Source organism: Rutilus rutilus (assembly GCF_951802725.1).
Source record: "Rutilus rutilus genome assembly, chromosome: 12".
Taxonomy (NCBI): domain Eukaryota; kingdom Metazoa; phylum Chordata; class Actinopteri; order Cypriniformes; family Leuciscidae; genus Rutilus; species Rutilus rutilus.
The window spans coordinates 6921502-6942816 of record NC_140217.1 but is presented as its reverse complement, the minus strand read 5'-3'; the positions used below and the strand labels follow the sequence as shown (position 1 = coordinate 6942816).

At 36.4% G+C, this 21315-nt stretch overlaps 1 protein-coding gene across 1 annotated transcript in view; it reads right to left on the bottom strand.

Annotated features, from left to right (window-relative positions):
• Nucleotides 1-20682, bottom strand: part of abcc4 (ATP binding cassette subfamily C member 4 (PEL blood group)) — a 53304-nt gene extending 32622 nt beyond the window's left edge. The window contains exons 1-11 of the mRNA XM_084426677.1: nucleotides 20388-20682; nucleotides 19232-19342; nucleotides 14349-14469; nucleotides 11310-11534; nucleotides 10842-10931; nucleotides 7459-7622; nucleotides 6092-6217; nucleotides 5123-5372; nucleotides 1815-1922; nucleotides 1042-1131; nucleotides 748-939 (exon numbers count right to left, since the gene is read on the bottom strand). Of these exons, the coding sequence (XP_084282803.1) occupies nucleotides 748-939; nucleotides 1042-1131; nucleotides 1815-1922; nucleotides 5123-5372; nucleotides 6092-6217; nucleotides 7459-7622; nucleotides 10842-10931; nucleotides 11310-11534; nucleotides 14349-14469; nucleotides 19232-19342; nucleotides 20388-20473 (1563 nt within the window). The 5' untranslated portion in view covers nucleotides 20474-20682. The remainder of the gene's footprint in view (nucleotides 1-747; nucleotides 940-1041; nucleotides 1132-1814; nucleotides 1923-5122; nucleotides 5373-6091; nucleotides 6218-7458; nucleotides 7623-10841; nucleotides 10932-11309; nucleotides 11535-14348; nucleotides 14470-19231; nucleotides 19343-20387) is intronic.
• Nucleotides 20683-21315: the final 633 nt, after the last annotated feature.

The following is a 21315-nucleotide window of genomic DNA, read 5'->3' as shown; positions in this document are numbered from 1 at the left end:
AATTACATTAAAAAAGGCAAAATACAACACAACAGCCAAATACACCAGTCCGTATGTACACAGACCAACAACAAAAAATTGGTCTATTAAAATGCTTTCTTCTAACACAAAAATGTAAAGTCTTTGAATGATCATCTTTGGAGGCTCTCAGCAAATACACTACTTTTCAAAAGTTTGCAGTCAGTAAGCTTTTTCTGAAAGAAATGAATACCTTTATTCAGCAAAGATGCTTTAATCGATCGAAAGTAAGTGTAAATACATTTATGATGTTACAAAATATTTCAGTTTCAAATAAATGGTGAACTTTCTATGCATCAAAAAATCCTGAACAAAAATGTATTACATTTTCCACAAATAATATTTGTGGTGTATTATCAACATTGCTAATAAGAAATTCCTCCTTAAGCACCAAATCAGCATATTAGAATTATAGAAAACAGTCATTTTAAATTTTAATAATATTTCACAATGCTACCGTTTGTACTATTTTTCATTAAATAAAATGTAGCCTTAGTGGCATAAGAGACATTAAAATGTCTTACAGAGCCCAAACTTTTAAAGGTAGTGTAAAAACTATGTACTTAATTGTTTAAATTAAATAATCAGCATGTGTACTTAATTCATTTGACGATCCTGTTTAAAACAAAGTAACCAATAAAGAACCTTACTGAGAATGTAATCTGGAAGTAGATGAATAAGGTCAGAAAGGCAAGAGTGTGATGGATGAATAACTAATAAACGTCTCACCCTTTTGAGTGCACAGGCTTTGAGGACCCTCTCATATCGCTGGGGCTGCAGCTCCTTTCCGAACAGTATGTTGCTCCGAATGGTCCCTGGAAAAACCCAAGGCTGCTGTGAGGCATACGTCAGCTCACCTTTGACCTTTATAACACCCTTTTCAGCTGGAAGCTCCCCCAGAACAGAGCTGAGGAGAGAGGACTGCAGGATACAGGTCATGATTAGTAACTAATAACACTTGTGGTTGACATGATCGCTATTTTAATTGGCAAGCTTGGGAAAAATGAAATTATTGTGACTGACCTTTCCAGCCCCCACAGGACCAATAACAGCCAGAAGTTGACCTGGCTTCACAGTAAAAGACAGATTTTGTAATGTTGGAGCATCCAGAGTCTGTCAAGTAGAAAGGAGAAAACATATTAGTCTTAACATGCAAAAAGGGGGAAAAGTGAAACCCTTTGTTACAACAAATTTCTATTTCAAATACATTTTGTTCATTTGAAATTATTATTCAACAATGTATTCTGAACAAAAATGCAACAAATCAGCATATTAGAATGAATTCTGAAGGATCATGTGACACTGAAGACTGGAATAATGATGCTGAAAATGAACGATTGTCTAATACACTTAATATAGCCTACAACTTATATTGAACTTATTTCATTATTAAATTAAAATGTAAGGCCTATTTCTATATCATCTATAAAAGGTCATTTTGAGGTCATCCGCTGTTGACCTCTTAAAGTTGCCAAAATTAGCAAACAAGAACTTTAGTCTTTTTCTTCCAAGAAAATGGACCAAAACACTGATATCCCATTAGGCCGCGTGTCCACCAAAGCGTTTTTTAACCAGCTGAAAACATACAGAATGGGAAGAAAACGGCACTTCTTGAGCCATTTCATTGAGTATTTAATAAATATTTAATAAATAAAAAACACTATGCTTTTGGGATCAAGATAAAACTTGTACTGCTTGATGGGCACTATCGACTTGTAGTTCTGCATTTCCAAAAGTATAACTCTGGGGAAGGTGTGTGTGTACTTTATACATTTATATACATACACTGAACTCACCTTGTCCCAGTAGCATATGAGATCCTGAATCTCCACAGATGCCTCTTTCTTCTCCTCCTGAGAAAGGGGGAGGTTGGTTCTCACAAGCTCATCGAGCAAGAGGAACTTCTGCACGAGAAAGAAAAACCACAGACGCTTATGATGTATGAACACAAGGTCATCACACAAAAAAAACTGCTGTAATAACACTCACACTCACTGACAGTGCAGTTGCAGTAATTGAGTTTCTGTGGTTAACCCAAACTAGGATTGTCCAGCAAGCAGAAGAAATGGGTTCAGTTTTATCACTCCATGATTACAAAATCTGCACGTTCATGTTGGGACTTATGCAGCAGTAGCAGCGTCAGTGGAAACTTTAGAATAGATCTAAAATTAACTCTGAAAATGATACCTACAGCACAACCAGAGACGACAGAGATTTGTATGCTATTACTTGCGACAAATAGTCTTAACATTTCATTTATTTTTTATTTGTATTGAAAGTTGTAAATTCATGTTATACAAGTTCTGCTCATTTCTAATGTGCAAGATTGGGTTGGAAAAATAGACTTCATTCTCATTTTAATGAACTGGAAACTATTCTTAAATCCCAAGGATCTATCTTTTAGTCTATGCTGTTTTCAGTTCATGTGTAAAAAACTTCACTAAACTTATGGGTGTATCAGTTTATCGTGTACACAAACTGGGTAAGGACATTAAGGACACTTGATCACTACACATTTGGACCCTGATGGTGACATGACGTCACTACTGGTATTTATGAACAACAGCAGAACTGATATTTTTCTAGCATTTATGTTTTTTTATGTTATTTAAAGTACATTATGTTAAATATTTTGATTGTTACATATACCTGTAACATTTCAGCTATAGATTCATTATAAATGTTAGCTAGATTATGTTAAGTACCTGTCTGGCCATGTATGTTTATGCTGAAATATAATTAAATAACGGTTTGTTTTTTCAAAACCTCTATCCTGTGTTATTATGTGTAGTGATTTGCCTCGCATGACATACATTTCGCACTTCAGAACTTCTGGTAAGGGAACCTAGTGAGCAACGATACTCCCTGGTTTTCACAGTGCATTGTGGGACTTTTTAGGGACTGAACATTTCAGTGCACTGGAAGGATTTTGCAACTGAGGCAACCCGTAAAATGGCCGACTCCCTGATCAGTGCCCTGACTAACAAACTAGGGAGCTGATTGAGACGCACCCATTATTTGTAGCGCACCCCCCATCCAATAAATTGCAATAAGCTTTGTGCTGTTACTTTTGATATGAAACAATTCAAATTATGTCAATTTTATTACAAAAGTCTAACAATAATTACAGTTTTGTGGCTCTTTAATGTGTCGTGACAGATCGCTGTATTTTAAAGGGATACTTCATCTCTGGAAAGAAGAATGTGTATTTTAAATGGGTCATTTATGTAGAAGAAATGTGAAATTATTTTTTAATTTGGAGCTTTCTAGCCTGAGAAAAGCCAGAAAATTTATTTTTTGCTTATGTGGATGAAAGACAACAACTCCCAGAATGCACTTGCTTCGCTGCCCTAGGAGGCCACTCCCAAGCCACGCCTACCGGTAAGAGAGCGCAGTAGTTAAACAAGTCTAGGCTACTAGTGAGTCTCTGTGACGAGTCTGCCCGGGATTTGGAAACATACAGGCAGCCCCTAGTACTGGCTGTAGTCTTTAGCCTCTGGCCAAAAAATCCTCACATTTTTCCAGACAAAAAATACATAAATCTCTCGTCTCAGGGGGATATGAGGGTGGAAAGCACTGCACGATAATTTGAAAATACTACAGGTTTTCTACTAATATAAAGCTTAATGCTAAATCCTGAAGTATCCCTTTAAGCGGCATGTGAACGATCACCTTATCTGCTTAACTACTAGTTACAGCACAAAATAAACATGAACGGACATCAGTAGGAATGTTGAAAGATCTGATACAACTTACTGAAATCCATATCATATCTCATGTTATCGCTCTATCAGTGTTTCAACCACGGAAAGGCGTAATAAAACAGCTTGTAAACCATGTCATGTAATGTTAGAAAAGCCATAAAAAAAAACAATGTCACCATAGAAAAGCCATTCAATTGATCATAAATTCAATAGTTAGCTAGAAAAATTGCTACCTATGGAGCATTTTGCTAAATATGTTATCCAATATTATATAATAAAAAAATAATTATTATAATCAAAACTGCCTTGTGTGCAATTTAAACATTTGCATACAAATCAGTTGTTAATTTTAACCTCCAATATTGTAGTAATGCACCAACTGACAGGGTTCCCTATATAGTTTACAGCATTAGCGAGATATTTTTTAATCAAAATTGAATCGATTCACAAGCAAGTTCTCAGAGTTCAATGCGGGATTCGCAAAACGCTTGCTCTTAAAAGATGGGTCAGTACTCAGTTTATTTGGACCAGCTCGCTCCTCAGAATCACAACTTGTAAGTATGAATAATTATTGATTTATAAACAGCTGCAACACTCATAATTAACCTCAAACCGAGTAGCGTATCAGTGAGAAACGTCTTGCGATAGAGTGTTCAGGTTGAATAACTAGTTCTTCCACCGTTTCATCATCAGATTCGCGCTCGGATTGATATGGTAAAATCGACGTCATCATTACGGTCTTTACAGAGTGTACAATCACTGAGGACTTAGGAAGTAGCTCGCGGAAAGGAGGGATTTAGAGAGACTGATTCATCCGTTAAAAAATGTGGTGATGTGCAATGTATGAGAATATTAAACAGTTTTTTTTTACCTTTGATGCATGTAAACCTGTTGTAGGAAACCTCCAAAACAAAATTAAGAGCCTTTAAAATAGCATAATAGGGGCACTTTAAAATTGAATCGACTCTTTAAATGTGTGTCAATGCCCAGGCCCTACAAGTTTTGGCCCAACAAGATCTGGTTTTGCCTAATTTTTTGCATATTAATACATTTTTTAATAAAAAAAAATTGTCATGGCAAATCAATACATTAAGAAAAGAAAACATGAAGAGACTTCTTGGACACCATGTTGCATGTTAGTGGCGTCCTGTTGCCAACTTGGAAATTTACATTTTGGCAAAAAAAAAAATGTTGTCAAAATTTCATATTTTGGCAGGGATAAAAAGAGTCATAAAAGAGATGATAAACACATTGCATTGTGGGATACAATATTGTGTAGTATGCTCTGGTTTTTCTTTTCGAGATTGTAATAATTTCCATGACTTTCCCAGAAATAACTTTAGGTCTTCCATGACCGTGCAACTTCATTGAGACAGTTTTTCTAATGATAGAGGTTGTACCTTGATCCTCCGGATGCTGATGGCAGTCTCAGACACTTTCTCGATAGCAGAGGGGAAGAACAGAGTAACGGTGAGGCGGACGGCACTGTACAGCGACACGGCCACAAACACACGACTGGCAGAGATGGTGTTGCCCACTAGCACGTATACGGTGAAGGTCACAAACAGGATGATTTTATTCGCCGTGAAGAACGAGGCCATGTTCAGGCCACGGAGGTAAGAGCTATTCATGATTTTTGAGATCTCCTTCCTACAAGAAACAAAAAATAAGAGCTTTATCCACTCATGCCCAAGAATCACAAATATATTACGTCCTAGAGCTGGCCGGCCCTGCGTAGTACTTCACAAGGACAGTTTGCACAATAAAAATGCATTCTGTCCTTAAAAAGAAAGTTAAAAAGACAGATCAAATGCAGAATAACACAGATAACATTAAAAGAAGCATTGTTTGTGGCACTGAAAGGCTAAAGCTTCTCTGAGATATCATGGCTTCTAAATTTAATACACATTACTAAACACATTAAGTTTTTGACCTGCTGGCATTTACTGAAACATACTATGAAAAACTGTAAACACAACCGGTTCTAGCCATGTGATGTTTTGGCATTTGATTGTGAATGCTGTGTATTCTCTTCTATTGTCAGTTTTCACTTTCAAGTCACCTACTGTAATGGCAGAACAACAGTCTTAGGAGACTTTTGCTGAGAAAGTTGGTTAAACTGGTAAAACCGTTTATATATAGCCATATGAATAACAACTAATCCAGTTTAACGGATTGCATACCCTTGATTGACCTAAGATTTTACAGACCTTTAAAATAAAGTCATTTTAAGACTTTAAATCAAAAGAGATAATCAAAGCCCATAAATCCTTTGGCAATGTGCTGGCTTCAGTGAAGAATTCTGCTAAACCTATGACAGAGCCATAGCAGTATAATAACACTAAATAAACCCACAGTATATAATTTACCTTCGTACATCAGTAACCAGCGCTGCAAATGGCTTCTCCCAGGCGTACATCTTAATTATACGTATACCAGATACCACCTCATTCATTGTGCGTATCCTATTGTCAGTAAAGGCTGCGGTCTTACTCCTGTGAGAGAGAGAGAAACAGACAGAGAGTGAGACCGAGAGAAAGAGAATGTTTTTGGGCTATATTCTAAAACATAAACGATTATCCTGCAATTAGGAGCATCTTATTAGGTTTAATCTTTGTTAAAACACATTACACAACCTAGAATTGGATCTGACCATGGCCTTGATCAACATTGAAATTGATTTTTGATATTGTGTGCAATGTGTGCTGGTACTAACATTTTTACAAGAAAATTAAAAAGCTGGATAAGCTTTGGATTTGCTAATTAACTTCTAAAAATGCAAGAAATTCTGAATTAAAATGTTCAAATAATAATGATTAAGGTCATTAAGGTCTCAGATTATGATGTGAAAATCGAAAGATTACATTTGTCGATTTTCATACTGTGTCAGTCACCTGTTCTGGCCTTTCTTAAATTATATTTTTATGAAAAATTAAAGTTGTATAAATGTTTGAAGTGGTTGTAATGACAGGTTGTAATTTTTTCCTGATTTAACACTTTCATTTACTATAAAAGGGAATTTACTATAACGTCCAAGTCAAAAATGAAGAAACTCTGAAATATTTCACCTTTTATCTCTCAAGTATTTATCATAATATTATCTATGTATTATTTTTTCCTTTAAAGTAACATGATTTTTTAAAAGGAATGTTTTCTTTAAAATCATATTACGTGACACAAAAGTTCCTCTAACTCAAGAATCATATGGAGTAGAAACCTGAACTCAGACCTCACACAGAAAGAGTGCATAACCCCAGAAGGAAAGAGCGTGTGGTTGAATGTGTGACTCTGTCTCATCGTGTTTGAGCACTGTGGTAACTTAAGACTGACCACTGTAAATTCTTATAAATGATTTTATAACATCTCATTATGGACAGAATAACTACTGTAACAGAAACATACACCATTTTCAGCATGCAAAGATCTTTGTGCTTTTAATAATTTCCACATAACGTAAATCTGTGCATGTGTGAATTATTTACATCGAAACTGTGATTTTGAAAAACTAAAATAATTGAAATTACAGCTCGTTAAAATTTAAAGGGCCCAGTTTTTTTTGCAGAGGTTTTTAAGAGATAATAAATGTGTTTTACATATGATTCTGAAGTCTACATGACACTACATGAGGAGTATCTTGTGACTGTGATTAAACCTTTCAATTTCTCACGATTTCTTTTTTCTGATCCAATTTAAAAAAATAAATAAATCCCTGTCAGGAGTAATTCTGAGATTGTACCTGTATTTGGAAAACAGTTTCCCAAACATGGTCTGAAGTGGCATAAGAAAGACCAAAACTGCCATGCCTGCAAGGCATGATGGTCCGATCTCTTGCCAAAGCAGACCAATCACAGCTGCGGCTTGAAGAGGCCCTATCCACAGGAAGTGCAGAAAAATAGTCACCTGGGAATACAGACGGAACAGGGAACAATTATTTCATTATCCCCCCCAAAAAGTACTATGTTATTACCATGGGGTTTTGATGTAACACTATAGCAACACCATGATTGTTTTGGGGCATTTACCATTCAAAGATTTTAAATATTTATCATTACTCCAGTCTTTGGTGTCACATGATCCTTCATAAATCATTCAAATATTTTGTTTTGATGCTCAGGAAACATTTCTTATTTTTATTAATCTCGAAAACAGATGTACTGCTTAATGTAAAAATACGTAATATAAATAATATTTGTGGAAACAGTATTCATCTAATAATCCTGAAAAAACAGCATTTATTTGAAACCAAAATCTTTTGTAACATTTTAGATGTCTTTACTATCACTTTTGATCAATTTAAAGGACAATTCCGGTGAAAAATGAACCTAGGGGTAATTAACGCATGGTTACCGAGTCGATCGTTCTCTGGGATGCGTTTTCATGATAATCGAATGTAAAGAGTTTTATCTCTAAAAACAGATTAGCTTATAACGCTAGTATATGGGGCCACGAATAAGTAAAAGTAAATCGCTAGTTAATACCACTAACAAGGCTCAAAATAGCCTCACACTAACACGGTAGCATAATGAGGGTCCCTACATGCAAACCGAAGCATTGAGAACTTTGTAAGTGTACAGACAGTTTAATAAGAAGATACTTTATAAAGACAGTACGTTACGCGTACTGTACAGTACATTACGTCTCGACTAGTCGAGCCACGAACGCCGTGCTACATTCGATTATCATGAAAACGCATCCCAGAGAACGATCGACTCGGTAACCATGTGTTAATTACCCCTATCCTTTAATGCAACCTTGCTTAAATAAAAGTACAAATGTATATAAAAAAAAAACTAATTCTGGATGCCATAATAAAATGCATCAGTGTTAATTTATTTAAGCTTTTAAAGAGTGGCACACAACCATAACGTTTGCATGTTGAAGTTCACGTGGAAATCATTTAGTGTAGTAGTTGGATATACACAATGTACTGCATTTGTAGTACTACATTTTAAACAGCCCATGAGATTATTTTAGTATCCACAAAAAGAGCTTGAACTTCAAAGATCTCATTTTGTGTAACACGGTCTGAACAAAAACAGAACTTCCTGTAATTCTTCATAGAACCCCTCTGATGTCTGCTGGTGAATACAGGAGAAACGCCTCAACGGAAACATTTAAAACAATGACATTCCTACTTTGATTAGACAGAATAACTGCTCAGCAAGAAAGTACATGGTTAAAAATGATGTCATGTGTGGTTTATGGAGCTGTAAAGTAATGTTGCACGCCACAAAGCCAACACTTTACATAACTGTCCATCACATAATGTTGAGACTTGATGAGTGATCATCTGAGGGAAACTCCTCTTAATGGGCGAGTTATGTATGTAAGAAACCACAATGAATAAGTACAGTTTAACACGGTTTAACTAGTCATTTTAAAGGTGAACTAAGTAACTTTTTTATCTTAACCGAACAGCTTCGGAGTCATTGGAATGGTTATATGACTGTTTTCGGGTTGAATGGTGGTCTTCTCGCACCCCTCGAGCGCCTGTGAGACGAAAAACCACCCTTGCAACTTCGGCCGCAGCATCAGGAAGTATCGCGTGATATCAGGTCTTGCGATGTAACAAACTGCTTTACGGCACTGCACACATGTACTATCTTAACATTTATATGCTAGCCTTCTGTGGCTAACGCACGGAGCCATGTCCACTGAGGTATGTACATACCTCAGTGGACATGGCGCCGTGCGTTCGCCGGGTTCTTTGAAAACAAATACACATGACCAGCAGGAGAAGATGGGACGAGCCAACGAGTTTTAACGACAGTGTTGTCAAATATCTATTCCGAAGCTGTAGGGGGAGCCCTATAGAGAAACCCGCGAGCAAAAAGCGAGAAAACAGCGAAGAAGTGGGCAAAGCTGCATAATGCAGCTTTAATTTCCTAATGATCTGGAGTCAGGCTGTAAATGCACAATAGGTTGAGACTAGTGCTGCACGATTAATCGTAGCGCAATCGCGATGTCAAGCCTACGCGATTATATGACGCAAAATGCTGCGATTTTATATTAAATAAACAAATTAGCGCTGTTAACGCAGCATCTGTTAATTTTTGGCATCCTTTGGCTAGTGTTACATGATCCCGCTCTTATTCATGCAAATGCTTTTAAACCATTCATGCGCGATAAGACAAAAAAGAACGCGCTGTCAGTGAATGTCCTCCTGACACGCACACACAGACACACACACACACACACACACACACACACGGACACACACACACACGACCCACAGATAGACGCGCGCCAGTATAGTCCAGACAGTGCGCCAGTATCAAGTTCTCTTTCGCGGTAGAACGAACAACACACATGTACGTTATGCCAAAATGAACGCGCTGCCTGTGAATGTCCTGACTGTGACACACAGAAAGACTCGCGCTAATATCGTGCGTGCGCACAAAACAGCATGCCAGAATACAGTTCTCTTTCGAGCTTGAACGAACAATAACACACACAAATATGCCAAAATGTCTTTTTGTCGAGTATCTTCATAACATAAGAGTAGTCTTATGATGAACGTGAAGAGTTGTGACTCGTGAGAGAATGAGGCGTGTGAGATCCGCGTCTCTGACAGCAGCGGCTGGTCTTAAAGGGACAGTACACAGTAGCCACTAATTATATCTGTTGCTAAAGTTAATCAAAGGCCAAAGGGAACAGAGAAAAACACTCACTGCTCTTGATAAAGAACTTTTTTCTTTAGGCAGATTATCACTAATCTGTGTGTGCATTTATTTTCCTTGAGAACCAAGCAAGTTGACTCATGAAACCATTTGTTTATTATATCGCAATCGCAATATTGACCTCTATCATCGCAATATGACATTTTCCCCAAATCGTGCAGCCCTAGTTGAGACTATTTGTGATTTCTCCTTGTCCTCTGAACGCTGGCCAATCTGTTACCCGCCCAGTAACACAAGCCCTTTTACAGTAAATCACTCGTGCTGCCTTTGGCTGTTTTAACTGGAAATTGAACAATTGCCTTATCAAACAAGTGCCATGTCCAATTCTTTAAATAAATAAATAAATTCACTGATAAACACCTGCTTCAAAAACAGGAAATGGACAACCTGTGACCAAAACACTTAAGAGGAAGACAAAGAAGTTATGGAAATTTCCTACCTCATCAAACTTGTTGACGTCATTCGACAAAAGGTTAACAATCTGCCCTGTGGTGGTCTGGCCCATAGCTGTGGCACTAAGGCACAGTGCCTACAAGAAGAAAAGATTCCAGAGGTTTGTAGGAGAAATTGTGATAAGGAATTACCCTCAGCCCAGCCAAAAATAAAATAATAATAATAATAAAATAATTTGTATCGCTTAGGCCTACATCTAGAGACACATTATTTAAAAATATATATATATATTTAAGATGTGGTACACTTACAAAAAAGTACAAAGGAGTTTTTTGGACCATTCTTTGAAGAACCTCAGAATCCAGACATAGTATACAAATATGGTAATTAAAATAAATAAATAAATAAATAAATAAATAAATAATGGTACTACCATATGATACTAACACTACGTTGGCAACACTTCAGCACTTTTTTTTGGAAGGCTTTTAATTTTTTTTAAAGAAAATCTTACCTTCCTGTAGATCATGTGACACATTGCAATGCGGATTTTCATTCCAGCTCTTAGGACGTGGTAAAAGTAGAGGTGGTGGAGTAACGCCAGAAACAGAGTGGATAGAGAGACACCTGCTGCATATCCATAAGCTTCGTACAAAGCTGGCATGTTATTGGGGTCATAGCTCTCAAAATACCGAATGAGTTGTCCCAAAAACACTGGTTGGATCACCTTGATCACCTCCTATAATGGGGAAGAGAATAACATCAGATAATAACAATGTAAAATAATTTATATTTTGTCCTGTTTTACATACGTACAGTTTAGGGCTCTATGAAATCTGTATATTTCCCACCAAAATCTTTTTATATATATATATATATATATATATATATATATATATATATATATATATTGCGTGCTATTGTGTGAACACAAAATGAATGAAATGCATAGTTGATTTTAAAAAATTGGATGACTAGTAATTTCCTACTACTTAATTTTGAAAAAACAGAGATTCTAATTATTGGACCAAAAACCTCTGCACGTAATAACCTAGAATACTGTCTAGCACTGTGCTCTTTGATACCAATCTTTCATTTGAAAGCCACATTTCTAGCATCTGTAAAACCGCATTTTTCCATCTTATAAATATGTCCAAAATACGACATATGCTCTCAATGACGAATACAGAAAAGTACGTTCATGCGTTCATGACCTCAAGGCTAGATTATTGTAATGCTCTACTGGGTGGTTGCCCTGCATGCTTAATAAACAAACTACAGCTGGTCCAAAAGGCAGCAGCTCGAGTTCTTACTAGAACCAGGAAGTATGACCATATTAGCCCTGTTCTGTCAACACTGCATTGGCTCCCTATTAAACATCACATACATTTTAAAATCTTTCCAATTACTTACAAAGCACTAAATGGTTTAGCCCCTCAGTACTCGAGCGAGATTTTAACGCATTATAGTCCTTCACGTCTACTGCGATCTCAAAATTCTGGCCAGATGATTATTACCTAGAATATCAAAATCAACTGCAGGCGGTAGATCCTTTTCCTATTTAGCACCTAAACTCTGGAAGTCTTCATAGCCTTGTTCGGGAAACAGACACACTCTGTCAGTTTAATCCTAGACTAAAAACACATCTCTTTAACCTGGCATACAAATAACACATTATCAATTTCTATTATTTCAAATCAGTTAAATGATTGTTAGGCTGCATAAATGAGTTCAACCGGAACCAGGAACACCTTCTATAACACCCAATGTACTTGTTACATCATAAGAAGAATGGCATCTACGCTAATATAAGTCTCTCTGTTTTCCCTGAGGTTACCGTAGTCATCCGGATCCAGTCCATATCCAGATCAGATGTTGGACCTGCACCTAGACACGACCAAAACGCAGCCCTGAATGTCAGCAGAGACCGTGTCTACTAGACAATCCCCTGTGAAGGCCTCGTCGACATGACAGCCATCGGCACAGATCCTCAGCAAAGACCACAAGAACCAGACAAGTCCTCTGCACATACCCTATGGCCAGCTTCTGTTCCATACTGGCGTGAGGAATCTTCAAGCAAAAGGAACTGGATGAATATTTGAATGCTACCGATCCCGATGTGAATTCTGACTTGTGATGCAGCCTGAATCATAATCACACCACGTTTATTGGTTGGCCAGAGAAAAACTGGCCCCCCGACTGAGCCTGGTTCCTCCCAAGGTTTTCCATTCTGTCACCTGATGGAGTTCGGGTTTCCTTGTCACTGTCGTCTCTGGCTTGCTTAGTTGGGGACACCTAATATTCAACAATATTATTAATCTGACTGTACTGAAGCTGTTGTAGGAGAACTAAACTGAGCTGGATGATGACATAATTTCTTGCAGAACTGCTTTATAAATGAATGAACTCATTTAATAATTGATGATCTTTACAACAGAACTGAATCGACACTAAACTGACTTCAGCTGAACAACAGCCTAAATGCATCATTTTCCTGTTATCACTGTAAAGCTGCTTTGAAACAATCTGTATTGTATAATAAAGCGCTATATTCCTTAAAATATTGTTATTATTAATTTGAGAAGTACATTGTACTGTAAAATAGTAATATATTTCTGTCATAATTTCTCAAAGTCAAACCGAACTTTTATTTTAGTGGGTTGTAGAGAAGACCTTTGAGTTTCAGTGTATCTGACAACAGTTTTATCAAATGAAATGGGTAAATACTCCTGAGGTAAACTATCAGATGCTGTCCTCATATAGTGAGAGGCAGAAAAACACAAGCTTCACACATGCTTGAGTATGTGTAGGAGATAAAATTGCGACATTCACACAAAAGACATACAAAACAAGTGTACAAAAAGTATACAGTACAGCCCTATTTTTTTTTTTTTTTCGTGAAATTCTGCGTATACTGTAAATTCTATTTTATGACTGGATTCTGTGTTTTCTGAATCATGGACATCATAGGGGCTAGGGGTGGGCGATATGACCAAAATCTTATATCACGATGAGAGTAATTTTATTTAATGATAACGATATATTTATATATCACAATATAGTTATTTTTGCCTTAAATAAGGTTATATCAAAATGTATTATACCATTGAAATTTCATAATTCTCATCACCAATTTCGACATCACAAAAAATAATACTACTAAGTAAAAAAAAAAAAAAAAACTGTTAAGCTTTATAAAATAAGAACAAATAATCTAATTACAAGCAATAGTGAAAAAACCCTGGATGTCTGACCACTCTTTCTCAGATCTCATGGATGTACTTCAACTCGATCTTCTATAAACACACTTAAAACTGACTCCTGGTGTGATGCACTTCAGGTGACTCACAGCAAGACGGTGAATCATCAACAGAATTTATAAGATGCGCTGTGTCATTTGACAGCCAGCAGACTTGGTTTAAAAATTAAACTAAATTAATGTAGTGTAAATACACACCAGACTAGTAGTTAACTAGAGAAGGGGGTTTACTGCCTTTACCTTGTGCACCATTTACAAAAAGAACATAATGCAAAGACCCAGATCAGAACGTACCTCTATAAGAGTGAAGACTCCCAGTACTGCATAAGATTTCCAGTAGCACCTGATAATGGCTTTGGTAAGTTTGGGTTTCCTGAGTTCTTTGGTTGCTTTCTCCACTTCTTGGTCCCAGCAGCTGTTGGGAAAAAGAAAAAGATGAGGAAGGCTAAATTAAGAAGGCTGACAAAGAGAAAGAGAGAGAGAGGATATCATAAAACAATTAAAACAAAAAGAATTAGCCTATAATTCTCCTTTATTACCTACATTATGTCATCTCACATACAATAACGATATGATTACTTCAACACATTAACTTGTTCACTCCTTGTCCACAAAATGATTTAACTGTGTAGACATCTGTGACATTAAACATCTTGATTCTTTATTACTCAGCTTAATAGAAAAAAAATCCTGTCCTGAACCACAAGGGCCACCCGAACAGGTAACATAAGATGGGTGTATGTTGTACATTCCATGTAGGCAACATGATATATGTACTGTAGCATACAGGCCATATGAAAAACATCATGAGCAACATCCAAAGCACATAAGAAACAAATCCTGAGCAGAAACTACGGCATTTCTAGCCAAATCAGGAAAACTACTAAAGCGCTCCTTCAAAACAGCTGCTGAGACTCTTCAGTTGATGTTTTCTAGCAGCAACGTCCGGCAGTAAATTCTACATCTGCAAATAACAGTTTACTTCAAGGCAGAACATTTGTGTTTACGCCACGGCTCCATGCTGCTGATCGCAACAAAAGCTTCACTAATTAGTGTCGTAGCCCAGAGCTCTGTGCTAAACGAACCAGCAATGATCCATTTTAAAGTGCATGATTAGAGGCTAGAGAAACGCTGTGTGTGGAGGTGCTTTTTAATGAACGACGGGATTGTGTTCATCGTCATTCATTTCAATGCTTTCACGGCTGGAGAATATGATTATATATGGGAACTTTGTGGGAGACTGCTGATTAATAGTGGTTTTGACTTCTGTACAAAGGGTCAGCAAATCCTGGATTTGCTTATCTGTTCTTGCGTAATAAAACCTCAAGGTGAAGAAAAACCTTCACTAACATGATAGATTAAATCATAATGGGTGAGCAGTGATCTTTATTTGCTGTGTGAACATGAAATCCATGAAATCTTGGATTGCATAGTAACAAATATCCATGAAAACCGAAGTAACCCATTTTACGCAACCCATTTTACTTCTGTAATGTGACATATTTCTGAATATAACAGGATATTCAATGAGCAAAAAACCCTGATAAGATAAAACATGACACTGGATAAGTAATAGGGAATTTAATTTACTGGATGGTGAAAAGGGGCCATTCAATACCAGAACGTAGGCAAACCAGACATGGGGTTGACTCCCAGGGAATACATGAACTGATAAAAATGTTTACCTTGAATGTAGTTTAAAGGGACAGTTCGCCCAAAAATACTCACCCTTATGTCGTTCCAAACCCGTAAGACTTTCGTTCATCTTTGGAACACAAATGAAGATCTTTTTGATGAAATCTGAGAGATTTCTGTCCCTCCATTGACAGCTACGCAACTACCACTTTGATTCTTCAAACAGTTAATAAAGAGATCATAAAACGAATCCATATGAATGGAGCGATTTAGTCCAAATATAAGCTTAAGTCGCTTTCAGATAAAAGTGTTTACCAAATGCACAAATGTAATGTAATGAGAAGTTTTGAAATGGCTGCATTTCATAGAAGCAAAAAAGGAAAGATGTTTCAGAGGAAAGTTTACAAAGACTGACGAATTGCTCGGAATAAGACGAGGACCTTGTATTTAAGTTACAGTAATACTAATGTCTGATTTCACGTTGACTTCATGGTCAAATAAGAAGCACAGTCACCTCAAAAGCATTTAATCAGTATTAGATCAAAAAAAGTTATGCTTTTGCAGCATTTTACACCTTTTTTGCAGTAATATATAAACGAACATTACAAATATTTTACAAAGTAATATAATATTTATTCAAATGCTGCTTTCATTATTATTTTTTACATAGGTTATATATATTACGGTGGTTTCTAGTTTTGCACTCACTGTTTAATACTCTTTGTTTGTGTCAGATAAATACTTCTCTGGTCGAATACTGAATTGAGTTCCCTTTCACGTCTTCTTGCACTTGAATGGTTTAAAATCACTTTTATGTTTAAACTGGCAAGACACACATGCAAATGATACATTTCATGACGACGTCCTGTCAGCTGTCCCGAGCGTCTTTCAAGCTGACCCTGGGCCATCAGGCGGTCCTTATTGTCGAGATCTGAGAAGTATCTTCTGCTCACCAAGGCTGCATTTATTTGATTAAAAATAAAAACAAAAACAGTAATATTGTGAAATATTATTCCAATTTAAAACAGCTGTTTTCTATGTGAATATACAGTAAAGTGTAATTTATTCCTGTGATCAAAGCTGAATTTTCAGCATCATTACTCCAGTCTTCAGTGTCACATGATCCTTCAGAAATCATTCTAATATGATGATTTGATGCTCAAGAAACATTCGTTATTATTATCAATGTTGAAAACAGTTGTGTACAATTTTTTTTTCTAAATTCTTTGATGAATAGAAAGTTAAAAAGAACAGCATTTATCTGAAATCTAAAGCTTTTGAAACATTAAACACTACCGTTCAAAAGTTTGGGGTCAGTAAGAATTTTAATTTTATTTTTGGGGGAAATAAAAAAAATAAATCAATACTTTTATTCATCAAGGATGAGTTAAACTGATCAAAAGTTACAGTAAAGACATTTATAATGTTAGAAAATATTCTATTTTAAATAAATGCTGTTCTTTTGAACTTTCTATTCATCAAAGAATTTTGAAAAAAAAAATTGTACACAACTGTTTTCAACAATAATAATAAAAAATCATCATATTATTAGAATGATTTCTGAAGGATCATGTGACACTGAAGACTGGAGTAATGATGCTGAAAATTCAGCTTTGATCACAGGAATAAATTACAGTTTAAAATATATTAAAATAGAGAGTCATTTTAAATTGTCATAATATTTCACAATATTACTGTTTTTTTGTTGTTGTTTTTTTATCAAATAAATGCAGCCTTGGTGAGCAGAAGATACTTCTTTTAAAAACATAAAAAATCGTACTGACCCCAAACTTTTGAACGGTAGTATATATATATATATATATACACACACATATACATATATATATATATATATATATATATATGTATGAATGTATATGTACATATAATTGTCTATAATTATGTTAGAAAAATCTATAGCTTTAATGTAGTAAACAACCTTGTATTAGCTGCTTGTAGTTGTAGCTACTTTTTCAAATGAGTAGCTTAACTTCTGTTGCACTACTTTTCATTATGAATAGCCTGTAGCTTCAGTTTCAGAGTAGGTTCTTCCTGAACACTATAAAACAAAAGCGAGCAGGAAAATCAGACGGACTGTTAACCTCGCGTCCTGCTCTCTGTATCCTCTGCCAAGAGTTCTGCTCCAGCAATAGCAACAGCAAAACCTTCCAAATTATGTGCCCTTCTGTTGTGGCTCCACAGATTATGAGAGTTGCTTAAAGAGGACCTATTACGCTTTTTTTGCATGTTCAACTTTCTTTAGTGTGTGATGCTGCTGTTTGAGCATGAAATAGGTCTGAAAATGTACAAAGCACAAAGTTACACCAAAGGGTGTCGTTCTCTTGATCAATCAGCTCTGTTTCTGAACTCCCTGAAACACCTTCATTGTAGTCTTGAGTTTTCTTTTGGGAACAAACAAATCACAAAATCCCTCTTTTAAATAATCCCTGCCAATGTGTACGGGAAAAAAAGAGGGATGATGCCTGGTTGAGTTGCTTTATTAGTGCGTTGGATCTCGTGGTTATGGTAAGGGGTGTGGCATATCTGAAACAACACAATGATCCAGCTGCCCAATCAGAGAACATTGTGCTTTTCGGAAGGAGGGGCTTCATAGAGACAGGAACTAAATAGGGGTGCGTTTCCCGTACAACGACGTAACTCGCTGCTTCACTACCATAGTTTGATGCATCGTTGAAGAAATCAATTTGCTAGTCACGACTGTTTCCCAGAACCATATTGTCGCAAATTGGTAGTTCAACCACGTTGGTTAATGATGTCACGCACTTAGTGAAGTATTAACTTCTTTTAATGAATCTGTTTGAGATCTAGATGTTTTGGTATAACCAGAGCGTTACTGACAGACAGGAAAGAGAGGTGCTGCTAGAATTTAAAATATGTGAAAAATAAGGTTTTTTGAACATTCAAGAATGCAAAACTACTCCAGTAGACCCCAAAAACAAAGCCCAGACTTTGTAAAAAGGCATAATATTGCCTCTTAAATACTAAATTTTAATGTGTAACTTAACTTGCCCCACACATTTTGTGCCACAAACATGAATGACCATCAAATCATGTGGCTTGAGAAAAGGTGTTCTATTGCTTTTCTTAGTGATCTGACATTTTCACCTGGCCGATTATCCAAGGAAACTTTTTTGCCTACAGTGACAGCCTTCCATAGCAACCTGTTCCAAGGCACAGTTGTGGTATTCCTTGTGGATATTGAACCTACGGTTTCCTGGGTTACCAGGCCAGATCTTAATCCACTAAGCCATGTGCCCACCCACAGCTCCATCTAGGAGTACTAAACCAGCCTAAACTAATTCTTTCATTTCAATTTGCATTTATCATTAATGTGTGAATGACTTTCACAAAAACTCAACATTGCATAATGCACTCAACGCACAAACGGTGGGAGCATCACCTTTCCAACATCTAATGGGAAACGCACCAGCCTCTGTTCTCATATTTCACCATAAGTCTTCTGAGGGTTTGTTTGAGAACAGCCTGTTGTTTAATCGGTTTATTCCCAGCGGCTCACTCACCTCTGCAGTTTCTCTCCAAGTCTCTTGGACCCGTCCTCTGGAAGCACTTTAAACATGTCATCTTCTTCAAGTCTTCTCTTAGATCCGATACGGAAAAGAGGGTTCAGCCAGCTGATTGAGAAGAGAAAAAAGGATTTGGTCAAAAGAATGCTTTAAAGGTATATGAAAAAGGATGCTAAATTATTGATGAGTGATGATGACAGGTGTGTACAAACCACATGTTTCATGACAGTGAAAGCAGTAATTAAACAAAACCAACACACACGCAGGTAGGCAATCTCTTTAAAATGACAGTAACAGATGTTCTCCTCTATCAGCTTTGCAAAGAGTGTTCCTGAGAGTCAAGGGTTTGAAAGCAAAGCCTAAAAAACACTCTGACTGACATTACAGCCAAACGGCTAATAATGCTTCATTTTTTTCAGATCTAGGCTATTAAGTTAAAATAATACAGAATAGCAGTACTAAAATGTGACTCATAATGATAGGTAAACCTGATTTAAAGTTCTAAAAGTCCATTTAAAATATTTTCTGATTAATAAAAATGCCTACCAAAGGTGGTGTAACTGTTCAGATGGCAAAAAAAAAAAAAAAAAATTCCAATTAAAAGGCATATTTTTTGGGTTTGAAACTTTAATTTAATTATTTATTTTCTTTAAAAAAAAATAAAAAAAAATTAAAAAAAAGTCGAGAAATTCTACTTTAAAATATTATTTTAAAGACTTTTATCCAACAATTCAAAGTCAGTCTGGTATAACCAACAAGCAGGTATTCGCCCTGTGAAAAGAATGTAATTTCAAATATTATCTAATATCTTATAAGTATACATTTTATATATATATATATATATATATGTGTGTGTGTGTGTGTGTGTGTGTGTGTGTGTGTAGTAAGTAATTAGAAACGTTTTTCAGAAATGCTTTGAACCAACATGAATACAAAGTTCACTGAATTTTATTATCAGTGTGAAAAACTTTAATAGCTAAGGTTGAACTAATAATATCTTTAGTTTGAGACAATAAACATAAGGAAACAATAACCACAAAGCTTAAATTCTCTGTTTAAGGCTTTAAATTTCACGACAGAAAACACAAAATAGCTTATAAACTGATACATCTGTCCCTCTCTTTCTCTCCCGTATAGATTCGTAACGGCTTACCAGAAAAATATCTGTGAGAAGAGATTAGCTGTTGCGGCCGGGTTGCTTTTCGCATCTTTGTTTATTGGCTCCATGTCGTTCGCCATCCTCCCTGCAGTTCAGCTGAACACTGGTACTCCACGCATAACCTGCGACCGGTCTGAGACATTTATTTTATCAACTGTTGTGTAACTTTCTAACACGCACATGTCAACGTCGGGTACAACAAGGAGGAGGTAAACCGTTCATTTCCTACTGTAACACAAGCGCCCCGCCCCCGCAGCAGCTTAGCAGCTTAGTTCACTCTGATTGGCTCTCAGGGCACTAATAGGAAAGGCGTTATATATATTTTTTGTTTTTCACACTGATCAAACTAATTTATCTGACAGTGACAAGATTACAAATCCCACTATGGTGAATAACTATCGCATGACTATTAATTAAAGCATACCTACGTTGCTTGGTAACCCTCCCAATTAATATTCAGGCACCAGAGCATAGTTTAACGGCTCTGTCAGGCACTAACAACGATCATTTACTATCCTTGACTTTGCGACCAATCAGACCAACTTTTCGAACGTCACCTACTTAATATTTATGACCCCCCTAACCTTCACCGTAGTAGGATTTGTACAATTACTTTGAGGACGAGCGGATTCGGCAGGAGTTTGAGATCAACCGTAAACGATCTCACGATGAAACGGCAGATTTTCAGAAAATTGTTGTGAGATGCAATTGGTGGAGGATTAAGTTTTATGTTTATTACTCTTTTTAAGCAAGTTAAGCAAGCGATGTAGCTACATTTGTAGCTTTGATTGTGTTATTGTGCTTCGTATGTGCTTCGGGTTGAGGAGGCTTCTTGTCTACCATCTGTTCTTTATTAGCTCTGCATACACAACCCACTCATGCAGTGTGCTGGAAGCAATCATATTTAATTAGAGTGTCTAAA